The 20,368-nt window shown below is 45.5% G+C and overlaps 1 protein-coding gene across 1 annotated transcript in view; it reads right to left on the bottom strand.

Annotated features, from left to right (window-relative positions):
* The window catches only part of LOC105011153 (protocadherin-16), a 110,117-nt gene that overhangs the window by 71,424 nt on the left and 18,325 nt on the right, over positions 1 to 20,368 (bottom strand). The window contains exons 2-5 of the mRNA XM_034293406.1: positions 19,337 to 19,950; positions 18,845 to 19,069; positions 18,101 to 18,298; positions 16,925 to 17,698 (exon numbers count right to left, since the gene is read on the bottom strand). Coding sequence (XP_034149297.1) covers positions 16,925 to 17,698; positions 18,101 to 18,298; positions 18,845 to 19,069; positions 19,337 to 19,936 — 1,797 coding nt within the window. The 5' untranslated portion in view covers positions 19,937 to 19,950. The remainder of the gene's footprint in view (positions 1 to 16,924; positions 17,699 to 18,100; positions 18,299 to 18,844; positions 19,070 to 19,336; positions 19,951 to 20,368) is intronic.

The following is a 20,368-nucleotide window of genomic DNA, read 5'->3' as shown; positions in this document are numbered from 1 at the left end:
ACACACACACAGTCACACACACATAGTCACACACACAGTCACACAGACACAGTCACACAGACACAGTCACAGAGACACAGACACAGTCACACACACATACACAGTCACACAGACATATAGTCACGCACACACAGTCACACAGACACAGTCACACACACACACAGTCACACACACATATGGTCACACAGACATATAGTCACACACACACAGTTACACACACACAGTCACACAGACATATAGTCACACACACACAGTTACACACACAGTGACTCAGACATATAGTCACACACACACACAGTAACACACACATAGTCACACACACACAGTGACTCAGACATATAGTCACACACACACACAGTTACACACACACAGTCACACAGACATATAGTCACACACACACACACACAGTAACACACACATAGTCACACACACACAGTGACTCAGACATATAGTCACACACAAACAGTAACACACACATAGTCACACACACACAGTGACTCAGACATATAGTCACACACACACAGTCACACACATAGTCACACACACACAGTCACACACACATATAGTTACACACACAGATAGTCACACACACAGATAGTCACACACACAGACAGTCACAGACACACAGATACACACACACACACACACAGTCACTCACAGTCACATGCGCACAAAGTCACACACACACACAGTCATACGCACAAACTGATAAATGTTGAGCCTGGAAATTCTGAGTATGTTTATGCACGTGCTTGTGTGTGTTAGTCTGTGTTTTGGTTTGATAGTTCGAATGAGCAAAACATGAAAAACTGAAAATGAATTGTGAAAAAGACTGTGACAAACACAGAAAGACAAAGGGGGATTCCTCCAGCAGTAAATCAAAGTGGTTGAAGTAGTTTTCTGAAGACAGATTGGACTCCTCTAGCAAGGGAATGGAGAGGATGGCCACTAGATTTTTATCTCTGAAATTAAACTGGTAGCAGTGTGAGCTTTAGGGCAGTTTGCTGCTGAGGATGTGGTATTCTGTTTCTGATAATAAACACACGCACACACACGCACAAACACACAGTCTGTCCCAGCTCTGTGGTCTGCAAGGTTAACTCAGTGTGACTGGTAGCACACTTTTAGCCAGAGGGCAAGAAACAAACACCCTTCCTCTGTTAGTGACCTCTGACATCTCAGCACAGAGGGAACCTCCAAACCACCTCTCCTCTCTCATTCACCCTATAACAAAAAGTTTGCTTTAAGATATTTTTCAAATGGAAACTGTTCGTAATTCTTCAGAAATTATTAGATGAACTACAGTTTAAATTTGAGGAACCTGTAAGAAATGTTTCTGAAATATCCAAAGCAATTCACACTTCCCTTCCTTATATCCTAATACCCTCTTCCCAGCACCTGGTTCTCTCCTCAGCAGAGAATATAACCCCCTCTTACCCTTTTATTTTTGAACACTTCTCCGGTCTTCCTGTCTTTCCGTCTTCCCTGATCCTCTGATCCAGATGGAGTCAGGGGTCAAGGATTACAAGGGTCAACTATTAGGTCATGACCCTTCATTTTCACTCACGCTTTGTCTACATCTCTCTCTCTCTTTTTCTTATTCTTTGTCTATCTGACACACCCCCCCCCCCCCCGCACACCAGCCTCGTTCCTCTGCACCAAGAGTAAGAGAAAAGGATGAGGAGAGACGATTGAGGAAAAAGAGATAAGGAGGGAGGGATGTGGAGAGAGGGATGATGAGACAGGAATGAATAGAGAGGGATGAGGAGAGAGGGATGAGGAGAGAGGGATGAATAGAGAAGGATGAGGAGAAAGATGAGGAGAGAGGGATGAATAGAGAGGGATGAATAGAGAGGGATGAGGAGAGAGGGATGAATAGAGAGGGATGAGGAGAGAGGGATGAATAGAGAGGGATGAGGAGAGAGGGATGAATAGAGAGGGATGAGGAGAGAGGGGTGAATAGAGAGGGATGAGGAGAGAGGGGTGAATAGAGAGGGATGAGGAGAGAGGGGTGAATAGAGAGGGATGAGGAGCGAGAGATATATAAAGAGAGGGATGAGGAGAGAGGGGTGAATAGAGAGGGATGAGGAGAGAGGGGTGAATAGAGAGGGATGAGGAGAGAGGGGTGAATAGAGAGGGATGAGGAGAGAGGGATGAATAGAGAGGGATGAGGAGAGAGGGGTGAATAGAGAGGGATGAGGAGAGAGGGATGAATAGAGAGGGATGAGGAGAGAGGGATGAATAGAGAGGGATGAGGAGAGAGGGATGAATAGAGAGGGATGAGGAGAGAGGGATGAATAGTGAGGGATGAGGAGAGAGGGGTGAATAGAGAAGGATGAAGATGGAAACACACATTGCACTGGAATAACAAGGACTTTGTACAAACATGAGAATGAGGGGCCGTCCAATGCTCGCCGGGGAGTTTCCAGAACATTCTGATGGCATAAGCAGACCCGTTATCATCACTAATCACCCTCAATACTGAGCTAGCAACTCTGTGAGCATGTGTGTGTGTGCGTGTCTGTGTGTGTGTGTGTGTGACAGAGAGAGAGAGAGAGACAGCGATATCCCTCATCTTATCTCAATCCCACTTTGTCTTTTGTTTTAAACACAACATGCCCTCCCTCCCCGTTCCTCCTTTTTCTCCTTCTCCTCTGTCCCTCCCTCATGTCTACCCCCTACATTTACATTTTGGTTGTGTACCAGACGCTCTTATCCAGAGCGACTAACTGGAGCGGGTACATTTCCACCAGGCTCTCCACAGCCCAGACAAACAGCCCTCTGGACAAGCACAGCAATACTGGGGTCTTGACTTGTTTCTTGTCAGGCGGTTGCTTCAGACAGCTGTTATTGTTAATAATGTGTTTCTGGAGTTCACGCCCGTTTCTCTCTGGCTTTCAGGGTGACAGTTTGCAGTGTGTCGCCACCGTATGCTGACCTGCAGCACGAGCCGCCCCGTTACGGGGCAAATCACAGCCCGGAAACAGAAACCAACTGTTAAAACACACTACGGCTTGTCGGAGACAGGTTGTTCATAGCAAAAAGTTTGAGGTTTCTGCATCGGCCCGAAGTACGAGGGCAAAATGTATGTAGTTTATGTGAAGTGCTTTGATCTCGCTCACTACCCCCCCTTTCTCTGAGATCACCTCCAGATAATTAACTCACTCTGTGGCAGTTCTATAAAAGAGAGTGTGTCTGGTGAGTCTTTGGCCTGGCTGCCTGATACTAAATCACCTGGATGGGATGTATGACATAGACACGGAGCCAAGCACATTACCTAGGAGAGAGAGAAGGAATTGGGGGATGAGAGGAGATGAGAGGAGACTGATAATGAGAGTTAGTTAGATAATGTACTTAAATCTGGAGCAGGCCTCCACTGCTCTGGTGGAGGCGAAATAATGACAGTGAGGTTGTGTAAGATCATGTGAAATGCATTGTCCTGGTTCTAAGAACACCCTTCACTGTGTTAATGTGAAATACAACGTCCTGGTTCTAAGAAAACCCTTCACTGTGTTAATGTGAAATATATTGTCCTGGTTCTAAGAACACCCTTCACTGTGTTAATGTGAAATACAACGTCCTGGTTCTAAGAACACCCTTCACTGTGTTCATGTGAAATACATTGTCCTGGTTCTAAGAACACCCTTCACTGTGTTAATGTGACATACATTGTCCTGGTTCTAAGAACACCCTTCACTGTGTTAATGTGAAATACATTGTCCTGGTTCTAAGAACACCCTTCACTGTGTTAATGTGAAATACATTGTCCTGGTTCTAAGAACACCCTTCACTGTGTTAATGGGAAATACATTGTCCTGGTTCTAAGAACACCCTTCACTGTGTTAATGGGAAATACCATGTCCTAGGTTTTTAAGTACACTTAACTGTGTTCATGTGAAATACATCCTAGGTTTCAGAACACACTTTATTATGTTCATGTGAAACACCATGTCCTAGTTTCAAGCCAGATGTTTACTTTTAAACCAGAAGCAAACGCATTTTATTTACCAGTCATCACTTTAAATCTAATACATCTATCATTAGCTAATGGTTAGCATCTGCATTGCAGACCCAGTACAATGAGACAGAGACACAGAGGGACAGAGAGACACAGAGACAGCAAGAGACGGAGAGAGAACACGAGGAAGAGGGAGAGAATATCAGGAGAGAGGGGCAGAGAGAGAGAGAGAGAGTGAAACCTGAGAGACAGACACAGAGACCATGAGGACAATTCCTCTGATAGGAGAGTCAAGCTGCAAGGCATTAGTCCAGTAATTACCTCCAGGTTAAATGAAGACTCTATCTAAATTCTTTATGGAGAAAGAAGTATACAGCTGCAATGTCATTACACTGCAAGTAGGGATCAATACTAAGTATACACACACACACACACACTCACAGATGCACGCGCAGAGAAATACAGACAGACAGACAGACACACACACAGATACAACCAGACATACATACAAACCCAGGCAAAACCACTGCCATAATAAGTTCTTCCTGAACTGTTTTAGATACTGACTTTGATTTGTGTTTTTCTCCTTACACCTTGCCACTAAAAAGAGGCCACTTTGTTTTCCTGGCCGCTAAAGAATGTTCAGCATTCCTGGGACAAGTCTATCCTCTCTCTCTCTCTCTCTCTCTCTCTCTCTCTCTCTCTCTCTCTCTCTCTCTCTCTCTCTCTCTCTCTCTCTCTCTCTCTCTCTCTCTCTCTCTCTCTCTCTCTCTCTCTCTCTCTCTCTCCATCTTTGTCTCTATCCAACTGTCACTTTATCCCTCTCTTCATCTTAGTATGTATGCATAGAGAAGTGGTTACCATAGCAACAGCTTCTCTGACCCTGTAGATAAAGGTGACGGTCATCTAGCCACAGACAGACTCAAAGACAGTCTGACATGCACATAATTATACATTATATATGCATTATATATATAAATATATATATATATATATTATACACATAGACATACATATCTAGAAGACAATCCTCATGGTATGTCTGCCTATCTGTCTGTCTGTATGTCTGTGCATGTCTGTCTGCATGTCTGTCTGTATGTCTGTCTGTATGTCTGTGTATGTCTGTCTGCATGTCTGTCTGCATGTCTGTCTGTATGTCTGTGTATGTCTGTCTACATGTCTGTCTGTATGTATGTCTGTATGTCTGTTTATGTCTGTCTGTCTGTATGTCTGTCTGTATGTCTGTGTAGATCTGTCTGGCTGTATGGCTGGCTGTATCCTGGGTGTGTCATGGCTGGCTGGCTCTTTTGTCTGCTCCAAATCCACTCGATTCTGTCATATTCTCCTTAGACACACACACACATACACACACACACACACACACACACAGACAGGCACTCTCACACACAGACACACACACACACACACTTGCACACACAGAAAAATACACACACACACACACAGTAATAAATTGGTCCGCCTCCAGTGTCCTTCATCGCTCTCTATTCCATTGTCATGGTAACCATCACACCTCCTCCTGCACAGTCTGCTCCAATACCAGTTATCACTCTATTTTTCTCATTCCCTCCCTTTTCCCCTCCTCCCCCATTCCATATGTAAGTTTGGTGTCCATGTGTCTTTATAAATGTCCTAGATGTCCAAATGAGATGGTGATAGTGGATGGTGATATTAGATGGGGATATCATATGGTGCTATAAGATGGTGATATTAGATGGAGATATCATATGGTGCTATAAGATGGTGAAATTAGATGGGGATATCATATGGTGCTATTAGATGTTGATATTAGATGGGGATATCATATGGTGATATTAGATGGTGATATTAGGTGGTGATATTAGATGGTGATATTAGATGGCGATATTTGATAGTGATATTAGATGGTGATATTTGATAGTGCTATTAGATAGTGCTATTAGGTGGTGATATTAGGTGGTGATATTCGATAGTGCTATTAGGTGGTGATATTCGATAGTGCTATTAGGTGGTGATATTAGATGGTGATATTTGATGGTGATATTTGATGATGATATTAGATGGTGATATTTGAAGATGATATTTGATGGTGACATTAGATGGTGATATTAGATGGTGATATTTGATGATGATATTAGATGGTGATATTTGATGATGATATTTAATGGTGACATTACATGGTGTTATTTGATGGTGATATTAGATGGTGCTATAAAATAATAAAATACAAGTAGAACTCTGGTAACCCTGAAAGCTTGACCCAGTCTGTTTCTTACACACTGACTCAAATGTCATAGAGCCTGTTGACGGATGTGTTAATGGTTACTGTTCATAGTAAGGGCTTGAAGTTTGACATTGGATGACAGTGAAGTGGTAGCAGGAATTCCTGTCACACTGAACATTTATCCCATCAGAATAAACCAAATTACCACACAGTGAAAAACACGGCAAAATTAACTGACGGGAAACATGAACCTAGGCACAAAGCAACATTGTGTGCTCTGCTGCCTGGCTCAGAACACCGCGGATCTGTTTAACTTTGGTTTCTGATCAAAACCTTAGAATAACCATGACACAGGACAGGCTCAGAGAGCAAAGCCTTGTCACTGAGTTGGGTAAACACAGGAAAACATGGCTCCTTGTAGAGGAAAGACAATCAGCAGAGCCTCAGACGAAGCTCCATTTCTTGACACAACAATTCAAACCAGAGAGTGTCATAAAAGCATTAAAGCACTGTTCACAGTTTTAGAGATGCTTTAATTATAATATCCTAAGCATTTATCTGTGTTACACGGCTGACGATAAACGTGTGGTTCGAACCCGGGATGCTCACTGTCAGAAAGATGTCGAATATTGAACTGATGAGGCACTAGGTGAACACAGACAACGTCACAGTTCTTATGGATGACGAAACGCCGGATGACCTGACCACAGCCCTTTGCTCTGGGATATTGCTAATATAAGCCCCTCAGGTACCTTGTCGTTATTATAAACCAGTTACAAATATAATTGGGGCTGTAGAAAGAAATTATTTGTCATACCTTTCCTAAATGACCGAAATGTAAATAGAGAAAAATACTTAAGCGTAAAGTGCGGCTGTTGCCTCAAGTCCTTTAGTGGAGCATTAATCAACGTAAAGCTTCATCACGCGAATGAACGCGAACCTCACTTTACCTTGGCTCAGAACTGGCCCGACATGGCGGCCAACATTCCTGAAGACATTTAGAGGACTACGCTCCACTTAAACTAACAATTAATCTGACATAGAAAAATCCTCAAAGAAAAGCCACGCACAGCAAAGAGGCTAATTAAAACTAGTTACTTAACCCAGGCCAAATACCCAGACTGACCGAGTGTTGACCAAAAGGCCCGAAGAGACAGCGGGATGGGGAGGAGGGGCATGGCACAGAAAGAAAAGAGATGGAGAAAAGGGGAAGAGGGACTAGAGAGACGGAGAGAGCGAGAGACAGACTGAGGGAATGGAATAGAAGGATACAATGTACATGCCCCAGCAACAAGTGTGTAGTGGTGAAAACAGTGATGTAGAAAAGGCCCCTATCCCCTATGGAGCCCCGGGTAAAAAGTAGTGCACTATGTAGGGAATAGAGTGACTTTTGGTACACATAGAGAGGGAGAGAGTGCAGGTCATGACACAGCTCTGACTGTACATGTCCGTACCAGAAGAAAGGCATATTCGACTTCTCTCTGTATTGACTAGTCAGCTTACAGTCTTTGTCAGAGCATATGACAAAGACAGGCAGAGGTTGGAAAAGCTGGCAATCCTCTCTGTAGCGGCTGGAACTTGGAGGAGGCTGCAGTCAGAAGTGGGGTGGCTGAGGTCTCATTCATGGTTACCGGCCATTTACTGACAAATGTGGACGCTCAGAGCGGGCTTCATATTGTCTTCACACACAGAGAGACAAAGAGCGTGAGTGAGGGAGATGGCGAGAGAAAAAGGAGAGAGGGTGTGAGGCAGAGACAGAGAGAGAGAGAGAGAGAGCCCACAATGTGCAATCACAGCCGCAATATTTGTGACCCGTTGCCATGAGAAAAGGGCAACCAGTGGAACATAAACACTGTGAATCTAACCAGTAATCATGTATTTATTATTTTTTCTCCTTTGTCAGTCTTACTCATAATTATTTGCACATTTTTACTACACTGTACATAGCATATAATATTAAACTCAAAATGCCTTTCCTGTAATGTTTACTTGATATTGATTTTTACTTGTTTTTGTTTTGTATGAAAATGTGTATATTTGGCAGCCAATAATATGGCTCCCAGCCACAATCTGAGGGATGGCCAGTGATTTAATTTCTTGTTTTTTATGTCATGCCAGATTAGCATTCTACTATTTCAGTATGTTTACGGTATGTATTCTACCACTATTCTCATTCCAATGTAGCATCTGCTAACAGCGGAAATGTTTTCATACCATTAGTGTTGCCTGATTTTACTGTTATTCTTCGTATAATTTGACAACACACATAACCTAACTTTCCAAGCCAATAAAGTCTATTGAAATTAATTGAGAAATTAATTGAGAAAATTAAGAGACCACTGCAAAGTTCTGATTGAGGAACAGAAGTGTTCAATTTGCAGTGGTCTCTTAATTTTAACCCTTCTGTTCTTCACTCAAAACCTTCCTTTTCGATTTTTTGGGAAAGGAAAGAAAAAGTGGTCTCTTAATTTTTTCCAGAGCTCTATATGGTTGAGTGTATCAGTAAGTCTTGTCCACACCCTCGCCTCTCCAGCAACCAATCACATAGCATCTGATCACTTCCTCTGGAAATGCAGTTTGGAACCAATATGCTTACACACACAGACACACACACATCAACACAAAAACATATACAAACACAAATAGCCTCACACACAGCAGGAGATTTCGGTCTATGATCCCAGGAACATAATCTGCACAAGTTGTTTCACAGTGGGGCTTCATGTCTTTACCACCACAGTGCTATTGCACATGACCAGCCTGTATGCAGAGGTGTGTGTGTGTGTGACCAGCCTGTATGCAGACATGTGTGTGTGTGTGTATGACCAGCCTGTATGCAGAGGTGTGTGTGTGTGTGTGTGTATGATAAGCCTGTATGCAGAGGTGTGTGTGTGTGTGTGTGTGTGTGTGTATGATCATCCTGTATGCAGAGGTGTGTGTGTATAGTAATACATGTGATTTTGTGGTAATTGATGTGACTAAAGTATTCCTATTCTCAGTGGTAGAAAAGGAACAAAGGTCACCAGCTGATTGGTCTAACACAGGTCAACAGTTGATTGGTCTAAAACAGGTCACCAGTTGATTGGTCTAACAAAAGTCACCAGCTGATTGGTCTAACACAGGTCAACAGTTGATTGGTCTAAAACAGGTCACCAGTTGATTGGTCTAACAAAAGTCATCAGCTGATTGGTCTAACATAGGTCACCTGCTGATTGGTCTGGTAAAGCACCTGGTAAAGGTAAACTGCATAATTTCTCTCTTTGTCTCACTTTCATCTGTGTCTGTCTGTGTTTGTCTGAGAACATCTGTTTGTCAGTATGAATGATGTTTCATTTTCCCTGAACAGGAAAACACATGGTAGCACAGGGAGACACACAGACACACACTGTCACTAGAGATGTACATTGTCTGCTGTTGCCAACGGGACAAAACTCCACACTATGTGAAAACAGAAAGTAGAAAGATTTTTACATGGTGAACACAGACGTATGTTACATCTCTGCATGGAGAACACAGAAACATTTCACATCTCTGCATGGTGGACACAGAAAGATGTCACATCTCTGCATGGTGGACACAGAAAGATGATTAATGCCTTCATCAGGCTCCAATCCCACAGTAGTCCACCATGGGTCTGATCAACAGTACAACACAGAGAACTGGACTATGCAGCTGCCTCCTCTTCATCAGGACTATGCAGCTGTCAGTTACTGATGACCGTAGCATGTGTGTGGACTTTGTTCTATGAGTGTGTGTGTGTGTGTGTGTCTATACGTGTGTGTGTGTGTGTGTGTGTGTATAGCTGCTGGAATGGCCAAGGCCATTTCCAGAATAACTCCTTGTCTCAGAGGAAAGAAGACATAATGAGCATCCACAATGACACCATGTTCCCTGCACAGTGCCCTTCAACTGACCTGGTGCCTGTTGGACTCAGTTGAAAAGAAGTATACTATGTAGAGATTTCGGTGTCATTAGGAGCACACCTGTAAACACATCACACTGCACATTAAGACCGCAATAACATTAACACACATGCCAAACATACTAAATACACACCAGGCACACATACGACTGCACAACAGAGCACTCCCCACCTGGCCAAACCTGAGATCAAATCCAAGCAGCTCGGGAATGCCCAGGATCCTAGGTCAGTCCTATCCGAAGAAAATCTAGCCACTGAACATGTCACAGTTCAGGAAAACTACTGATACCACAATGCACTGCAGCAAAAACACTTGTCTAACACCCAGTTGTGTTGTCCTGACCTACCTGCAGGTAGGATAAGCATTTTGAGGTTTCATGTAAAGGGTTCTACCAGGGGAAAAAAAGGGTTTTCCATTAAAGCATTATCCTACAGGGACACCCAAAGAATCCATTTGCAGGAAACCTTTCATCTACGAGTGTACAGGGTCCTATTCACACTGTGCCTGATTGATTGTGTGGATACAGAGAAGGAGAGAAAGACAGAAGTAGGATCCCAGCTTATGACCCACAGCTGATCTCACATACAGTAGGGAGAATTCATCATGGATTAAAATCCTGCAGTGTCTGAAGTTTGCCAATGACCATCTGGATGATCCAGAGGAGGAATGGGAGAAGGTAATGTGGTCTGATTAGACAAAAATAGAGCTTTTTGGTCTAAACTCCACTCCACATGTTTGGAGGAAGAAGAAGGATGAGTCAAACCCCAAGAACACCATCCCAACCGTGAAGCATGGAGGTGGAGACATCATTCTTTGGGGATGCTTTTCTGCAAAGGGGACAGGACGACTGCACCGTATTGAGGGGAGGATGGATGGGGCCATGTATCGCGGGATCCTGTCCAACAACCTACTTCCCTCAGTAAGAGCATTGAAAATGGGTTGTGGCTGGGTCTTCCAGCATGACAACGACCCGAAAACACAGCCAGGGCAACTAAGGAGTGGCTCCGTAACAAGCTTCTCAAGGTCCTGGAGTGGCCTAGCCAGTCTCCAGACCTGAACCCAATAGAAAATCTGAAAGTCTGTATTGCCCAGCGACAGCCCCGAAACCTGAAGGATCTGGAAAAAGTCTGTATGGAGGAGTGGGCCAAAATCCCTGCTGCAGTGTGTGCAAACCTGGTCAAGAACTACAGGAAACGTATGATCTCTGTAATTGCAAACAAAGGTTTCTGTACCAAATATTAAGTTCTGCTTTTCTGATGTATCAAATACTTATGTCATGCAATAAAATGCTAATTAATTACTTAAAAATCATACAATGAGATTTTCTGCATTTTTTCACACAGTTGAAGTGTACCTATGATATAAATAACAGACCTCTACATGCTTTGTAAGTGGGAAAACCTGCAAAATCGGCAGTGTATCAAATACTTGTTCTCCCCACTGTACACACATGCACACACACACCTCCGTCCTGTTCTCCCCACTGTACACACACACACACCTCCGTCCTGTTCTCCCCACTGTACACACATGCACACACACACCTCCGTCCTGTTCTCCCCACTGTACACACACGCACACAAACACCTCCGTCCTGTTCTCCCCACTGTACACACACGCACACAAACACCTCCGTCCTGTTCTCCCCACTGTACACACGCACACACACACCTCCGTCCTGTTCTCCCCACTGCACACACACACACACACACCGTCCTTTTCTCCCCACTGCACACACACACACACACACCTCCGTCCTGGGAACTGCCAGGAGGAAGTGGCGAGGAGAAAGGAGTGGAAGGGTGGAAGTAAATAAATCCTTTGTGCTGGAGCTGAGTAAACATTACACTGTATTACACAGGTTTAAAGGGCAGGATGAAGATGTGTGTCTGTGTGTGTGTGTCTGCGTGTGTGTGTGTAAGATAGATAAGCTGTTTCCTACTGACTACTTTGAGAGGGACTGTCTGGATATATTCACTGGTTAATCTAGATTACGGAAGGAGAAGCAGAGAGGAAAGATGGGAGAGGAGAGGGAGATGCAGGGAGAGGAGTGGGAGGGACAGGGAAAGGAGTGGGAGAGACAGGAGGGGTGAAACAGGGGAGACAAGTGACAGGGGAGAGTTGAGACTCAGGGAGAGGAGAGATGGGGAGAGAGGAGAGGGAGAGGAGAGACAGGGAAAGGAGAGATAGGGAGTGAGGAGAGACTGGGGGGAGGAAAGATGGGTAGAGGAGAGACGGGAGAGAAGAGAGGGAGAGGAGAGAAAGGGAAAGGAGAGATGAAGAGAGGGGAGAGGAGAGACAGAGAGGAGAGAGGGGGGAGAGGAGAGACGAGCGGAAAGGAGAGACAGGAAAAGAGAGACAGAGAGAGGAGTGACAGGGAGAGGAGAGACGGGGAGAAACTCAGGGAGAGGAGAGACAGGGAGAGAGGAGAGACGGGGAGTGAGGAGAGACTTGGGAGTGGAAAGAAGGGGAAAGGAGAGATGGGAGAGGAGAGAGGGGAGAGGAGAGACAGGCGTCAAGACCATGATCACTGAGTCTGTACATAGTCAAGGCCATGATCACTGAGTCTGTACATAGTCAAGGCCATGATCACTGAGTCTGTACATAGTCAAGGCCATGATCACTGAGTCTGTACATAGTCAAGGCCATGATCACTGAGTCTGTACATAGTCAAGGCCATGATCACTGAGTCTGTACATAGTCAAGGCCATGATCACTGAGTCTGTACATAGTCAAGGCCATGATCACTGAGTCTGTACATAGTCAAGGCCATGATCACTGAGTCTGTACATAGTCAAGCCCATGATCACTGAGTCTGTATATAGTCAAGGCCATGATCACTGAGTCTGTACATAGTCAAGCCCATGATCACTGAGTCTGTACATAGTCAAGGCCATGATCACTGAGTCTGTACATAGTCAAGGCCATGATCATTGAGTCTGTACATAGTCAAGGCCATGACTGTATAGCTTTCTATTTTGGGTCAGTCACAATAGTATATTTTTAGGATGATTCTTTGCAGTGTCAACAACTTTTTCTCATGATTTGATTTGGCCTAATTGTGTTACTGTCCTGGGGCTCTGTGGAATCACTTTGAGTTGGTGAAAAGTGCCCCAAAATCTGGCTTAAGGGGTCCTTCTCAAGGTCTCTGGGAAACCCCCCAAATAATGATCATATAGCAGAATGAGTACCATATCCTCTAATTATATAACAATTCAGAATATTACCATTCAGTTTCACACCCACGTAAGGCAAAGTGAATGGCAAACCATACACAACAAAGCCCTTGTACGTTTAGGATACTTCAACAGAATTCTTCAAGCAGAGTGGTTTTTTGGACGGTAAGCAGATCTCAGACCCCACAACCATGGAGGGCAATGGGTTCAATGTCTGACTGGAGGATTTTAAACCAGATTACAAGGTCATCAGGATTGTTGGTTCTTTTTGACGACGCAGAAGGCCCTTCTAGGCTCCGGTCTGATATCTTCCACAGCCTTGTCAAAGTTACCCGTGGTGTTGATATTTAAGCTGAGCTAGGTGTAAGAGGATCTTTTTGTTAATGGATCTTTGTTGGAAAATTATGATTTTTTTTCTTACTGAGGGTCACTGTCAGGTCAAAAGTTTGACAGAAATTGTTCTGAAGGTCTGGGTGTTAATGTGGGCAAAAATGTCTGGACAAAATGTCCAGACTGATTTCTGAGTTCAGCTGGTTTAGGCCGGGCGCTTCAGACATCTCAGCTACGCTTAACAATGAACTGATATGAACTTTGACAAGAGTTGCCCCCCCCTTCACTCTCTAAACCTATCTCCCCCCCCTTCACTCTCTAACCCTATCTCCCCCCCTTCACTCTCTAACCCTATCTCCCCCCCTTCACTCTCTAACCCTATCTCCCCCCCTTCACTCTCTAACCCTATCTCTCTCTCCCCCCCTTTCACTCTCTAACCCTATCCCCCCCTTCACTCTCTAACCCTACCCCCCCCCCTTCACTCTCTAACCCTATCTCCCCCCCTTCACTCTCTAACCCTATCTCCCCCCCTTCACTCTCTAACCCTACCCCCCCCCCTTCACTCTCTAACCCTATCTCCCCCCCCCTTCACTCTCTAACCCTATCTCTCTCTCTCTCCCCTCTCTCTTTCTCCAGCCCTCTCCCTGTCCACCACAGACACACCTCTTCCTCTTCAAAGGTTTTCCTTTTTCTTTCTCACAGGGACATTTATTTGTTCCATTTCACACAGCGGTTTTAAGGTTTAACAGCTGTGAGAGACCACATTAGTTTCGGCTAACAGAATGTCATCCTTCTAATTATAACACTTGATATGAGATTATATGAGTCTGAAGTGTCATATGCATTGCTGTGTCTATGTGTGTGTGTGTGTGTGTGTGTGTGTGTGTGTTTTCTCTTCTGACATCAGCGTTGACGTGACAGACCTCACACTCACAGGCTTGGTGCCAAAAAACAACTCTGTACGTATAAACTATCACAGGCAGGGTCTTAGCTCTAGATTCGTTTTTTGCTCATTTTAAAAAGGTGGCCTTGGATTGGGTTTGGAATAAGGAGAAAGGACAGACACCTGACCATCTTTCCCAGTAGAAACACCATTGGATGAGTTTTTAAGTACAGTATCATCATTAACGAATTGAAGACATCCACAACATCAACTGATGAAACAGACAAGTTTTCAAGGTGCTGCGGAAGAGAATCCGGTTGGATGAGAGGAACTATCGGTCCCCCTCTCAGGATAACTCTATGCTACGATTATGGGACCCGACTTCCCTGTGTTTTTGTATTTGGAATACATTGTCTTGTTTTGAGGGAAAACACAACAGATTCAAATAAACCACCTCATTTACCAGACCCCCTTCCGTATCAATATTATTCAGCTCTCTTTCTTTGTGTCGTTCCTTTGCTTCACACTCAATCCCTCTCTCCTGTCCTCCCTTCCCCTTCCATTCTCCTCCACTCCTTCCCCCCACTCCCATCCTTGGGGAGCAGTCCCACATGCCAGATTCCTCAGCAGAATCAGCCAACCTTCCCTGTCCAAATAACAGTTAAATTAACCTGCAACAACGCGGAATTCCAGCATTTATCCAAAGCCATTTGCGCTGAAAGTTCTACCGCTATTTGTCCAAACTCAGTTGCGCTGGACATTTTCTAGGCAAGTTGGGGCGGGCGGCTTTGAAATGAAGGCTAACACCACACATGCTATAAAAAGGAAAGAACAAAAAACAAAAAAGAGAGCCAGACAGGCACGTTATCGTGAGATAACGTAGCGGGGAGATTCGGGGGGCTTCTGAAGGTTCTCCCTAACACTGCTGGCTCCGTTGCCATAGCAACTCACTGAACTCTGAGGTGAGGTAGAGGACATTGCTACGGCAACAGAGACTAAATCTCATTAGAGGAATGCAGGTGAACTCTTTCACTCTCTCCCCCTCCTTCCCGTTACTTCTGTCTCTCAATCTCCTTGTCCCACTCGCTCTTTGCCTATGTTCTATATACTTCAGTATTTCCATTCCCCACATGTCCTTCATAAACCTTATAAATCCCATTTTATTCCCAATAAGGACACATTCCAGGACTGCCCCAGTGATTCTTGTCTACTCATTTTAGATCACATGAAGATGTGTCCCGACCTCAGAGGGGCTCACTTATGTACAGGAGACCCACACAGCCCACGCAGTGTGGGGAGGTCCGCAAGGTGGGGAGGACCACAAGGAGGAGAGGTCCACAAGGTATGGGAGTAGGAGTCGGTGTGCCTGTCAACTCAAACCGTTAGCCTGCAGTCTTTCGTGCACAGACATTAACACAGCTGGGGACATAGTAAATAAGAGATGCCCAGGGCGAGCAGATAGGCAGTTGGTAACAACAATGTCCACTTAATTTCAAATGCGCATCATGATATGAAACAGCAGCAGCAAAACTGCAAGTACGCCAGTGAGAGGATTGCTAGTAGGCTAAGCCTGGTGAAATATCACCTCAGAGGACTGCTAGTTAGCCTGGTGATGTAACTCCCCAAGGGATTGCTAGTTAGCCTGGTAAATTAACACCACAGAGGACTGCTAGTTAGCCTGATGATGTAACTCCCCAAGGGATTGCTAGTTAGCCTGGTAAAATACCACCTCAGAGGGCTGTTAGTTTGCCTGGTGAAATATCACAGTTGCTATGCGCCAAATGACACAAACATCTACACGACACAGTGCACTTCTGTTTACCACAAAGGGACCACTAGATAGGGAGTACGGAACACAGACAGGAAGAGGAGAAGATATTAGGAGAGAAACATGGGAGGAGACGAGTTTGATTGAAAACGTGTGATTGAACAGAGGTTGAAAAGAATAGATGATTGTGTGAGAGTGTGTGTGTTAGATGTCTCCTACTCATTCACATGACTACACAAAGCTCAGCTGTAGAGTAATAAACTTAACGTTAACACTGATGTAAAGTATTACACTTCACCACAACACTGATGTAGATTAGTACACTTCATCTCAACACTGATGTAAAGTATTACACTTCACCAAAATACTGATGTAGATTATTACACTTCACCTTAACACTGATGTAGAGTAGTACACTTCACCTTTACACTGATGTAGATTATTACACTTCACCTTAACACTGATGTAGAGTAGTACACTTCACCTTTACACTGATGCAGAGTAGTACACTTCACCTTAACACTGATGCAGAGTAGTACACTTCACCTTAACATTGATGTAGAGTAGTACACTTCAACTTAACACTCTACTGTAGAGTACTTCACATATTTGCGGAGCCAGAGATATCCAGTCATTCACACAGAGATATGTAGAGCTGTTCCTACCTCCAGGAAGCAGGTCCCGGCAGCCAAGTTCTCCTTGATGGTCACGTTGTAGAAGTCGCTAGAGAACACTGGCTTGTTGTCATTTACATCCTGCAGCACCACGTCTACCCTTGCCGTCGACGACAGCGGAGGCCGTCCGTTGTCAGTGGCAACCACTGTGACGCTGGGCGCCGGCTCCAGCTCATAGTCCAGCTCCTTCGCTGTGGTGATGATCCCTGTCACCGGGTCGATGGAGAACCAATCAGAGTGGGTCTTCCTATCCGTGAGCAGGCTGTATCGGACATCACCATTGGGCCCCTGGTCCTTGTCCCGGGCGGTCACCTGGAGCACAAAGGACCCTGGGTAGACGACCTCGGGAATGGTCTGTCTGTATGCCTGCTGATCGAACAGCGGGGGGTTATCGTTCACATCCGTCACCTGGATTGTGAAAGAGGACTCGGCTCTCAGTGGGGGGGTGCCGGCGTCCGTGGCCATCACCCTCAGCTGGTAGGAGTCCCGTTCCTCGCGGTCCAGCACCTGGTCGACGCAGATGAGATAGATGATGCTGTCCTTGGTGGTCAGGGCGAACTTGCCGTCCCCTCCCTCCAGCGAGACGTTGACGTTGGCATACTCTCCATAGTCGGGGTCGGTAACGGAGATGCGCGCTACGTACTGGCCCGGTTGGGCGCCCTCCGAGATGCGTGGCGAGCCGTCTTCGCTGAGGAAGATGATGGTCATGGTGGGTTGGTTGTCGTTGTAGTCTCGGACGTGGATGGTGACAAAGGCATTCGTCACCTGGAGGGACAAAAGCAGCTGTTTGTAGACAACTGGGTGTTACAGACACACAAACCAGGTCTCTGAGACAGAAGAACCAGTGTCACAGTTCAGACCACAGCAGAACCAGTGTCACAGTTAAGACCACAGCAGAACCAGTGTCACAGTTAAGACCACAGCAGAACCAGTGTCACAGTTCAGACCACTGCAGAACCAGTGTCACAGTTAAGACCACAGCAGAACCAGTGTCACAGTTCAGACCACAATAGAAACAGTATCACAGTTCAGACCACAATAGAACCAGTATCACAGTTCAGACCACAATAGAAACAGTATCACATTCCAGACCACAATAGAAACAGTGTCACAGTTCAGACCAAAGCAGATCCAGTATCACAGTTCAGACCAGAGCAGAACACGCACCTCGGGCTGACTAGCGTTGTCTCTGGCCTGGACCACAAGCTCATGGACGCGTTTTAGCTCATAATCCAGCGGCCGGTTCAGGGTGATGATCCCTGACTTCATGTCCATGACAAAGTAGCGGTCAGGATCGCTCTGGCGTCGGTTTATCTCGTACAGAACCAGCCCGTTGTCTCCCTCGTCCGCGTCGGATGCAAACACCTGAGGAAGGACAGAGGGGAATCAGGATGAATGTTGAAAGGAAAGATGTCAAGAGGTTTGAAGACTCTGATTACCGTATCTGTTATTACAACTGTGTAGCTTTTCCGAGCACTTTCATTATCTCTACTTTTGTTTGATATTATAAAAATAAGGGAAAACTTATGTGAATGAATGAACATTGTTCCTTATGAAATCATGTTGAACAATGTTCATGTAGGAATTTGGTCATTATCAAGGTCAGTGTTATTGGTGTTTTTTTGTAAGCCAATTATTTCACTCTGTGAACCTTTTAATTGAACTACAGTTTCTATATTTTTGTTGCACCAGTGGTTTTACTTTTCTTGGGAAGGAAATGTCATTACTCCTCCACCCATGGCCACTGCAGACAAATTGAGCCCCTGAATTTCCACTGTCGACTGTTGCCAGTACAGCTGCTATTGGGGATTTGTATTCAGTTGTTGTTTATGTTCATTCAGGCACCCCTCGAAAATAACATGCTCCCAAGGTAACTCGTGATGCCAAAATGGAGTAATGAAACCGGCAGACCTGAAGGATGTTGCTGCCCTGCGGTAGGCTCTCGGAGATTATGGCATGGTATCTGCTCTGGTTGAAGACAGGGGCATGGTCGTTGATGTCAGTGACAGAGACGTCCAGGGTCATCAGCCCGGTGCGTCGGGGACTTCCCCCGTCGAAGGCCTCCAGAATAAGGCTGTACGAGGACCTCTTCTCCCTGTCCAGGACCCCGTTCACCACCAGGTCCAGATACAACACCTCGGATTGAGGAGAGCAGCATGTAAGTTACACGGTCCTAGTGTTGTTGTTGCAATGAGACATGGTTAAGCTGGTTTATTGTCAGAAACTGTTTCACTGTCCCCAAATGTACCCACGTCTGTGGGTGACAGAGTTCAGTGGAGGTGTCTCTGCAAAGCTCTGATGCTTTCAGTCACACTGTGAACATGTCTGCTGTTAAGTTCGGGTATTCAGAAACTCAAACGGAAAAATACATTCTATGCAATGCTATGAAATACTGCAACACACCTTGTTAGCACCTCTCTTGGTCTCCAGTCTGAAGGCCTGACCGATGTTGCCCTCCTTAATCACATATCCTTGAGTGGTCAGCTGGTCGCGGTCCGCATCTGACGCCGGGTCCAGGGAGAACCGGGTTCCCACTGCCGTCTGCTCCGGGATCTTCAGCGACAGCTTGGGCTTGGGGAAAACAGGGGCGTGGTCATTGATGTCGTCGACCGTGACGGACACCTCGATGGTGACCCCGGTCATGGTTACGGCGATGAAGCTGTAGTGGTCCTTCCGCTCGCGGTCGAGGCGGCGCGCCGTGGTGATGATCCCCGAGGTCTCATCGATGTGGAGGTCGCTGCCCACTCCAGTGCCCTCATGGTCGGAGATGAAGTAGAGAGAGGCGGTGACCCCCGGGGGTAGCCCGGCACTAATGTCCCCGACTATGGTCCCTGCCGGCTGCTCCTCATCCAGCCGGAGCTCCAGAGCTCCCAGGACCGCGGTTGGATGGACTGCAACCAGCACCAAGACCACACAGAGCAGGAGAATAGATGGTCGCCTCCACAGACCTGAAGAAAGGCATGGACCGCTGGGTCTGGGCCGACCTGAACACGTTATTGTCATGGTGCCTTCTACACCTGGGAGAGAAAAGTTACAGAAAATAAAACATTTGACTTCAACCATTGAATAGGACTTCATAAAGTAAAATAATACAATCTCTAAGGGCCTTTGTTGAGCTTCACAATACATTTAAAATAAGCAGGATGTAATAATAAAGGTCTGGACATGGGTTGGATGGGATTTGTGCCTGAACATATGATCCAGAAAATAACCTTCGAATTTGTGGAACTGAAATGACGGTTTCTTCTGTTTGCTTCATAATGTCCACGTTTGAAAGCAGTTGTTCCAGACAGAGGCTTACTGCTGTTTGTCTGTGACTGCAGCCAGAAACACTGCTCCTTTATTTATGGCAAACAGTCTCTGTTGATGGGAATTATTTCAAAGGCTGACGATGGAACAGCGTTGGGAGAGGGTTAGGTTCACAGATGGTCGTTG

The sequence above is a fragment of the Esox lucius genome, chromosome 7 (assembly GCF_011004845.1).
Source record: "Esox lucius isolate fEsoLuc1 chromosome 7, fEsoLuc1.pri, whole genome shotgun sequence".
Lineage (NCBI taxonomy): Eukaryota > Metazoa > Chordata > Actinopteri > Esociformes > Esocidae > Esox > Esox lucius.
The sequence above is the reverse complement of the archived record's forward strand: the minus strand, read 5'-3'. Positions and strand labels throughout refer to the sequence as shown.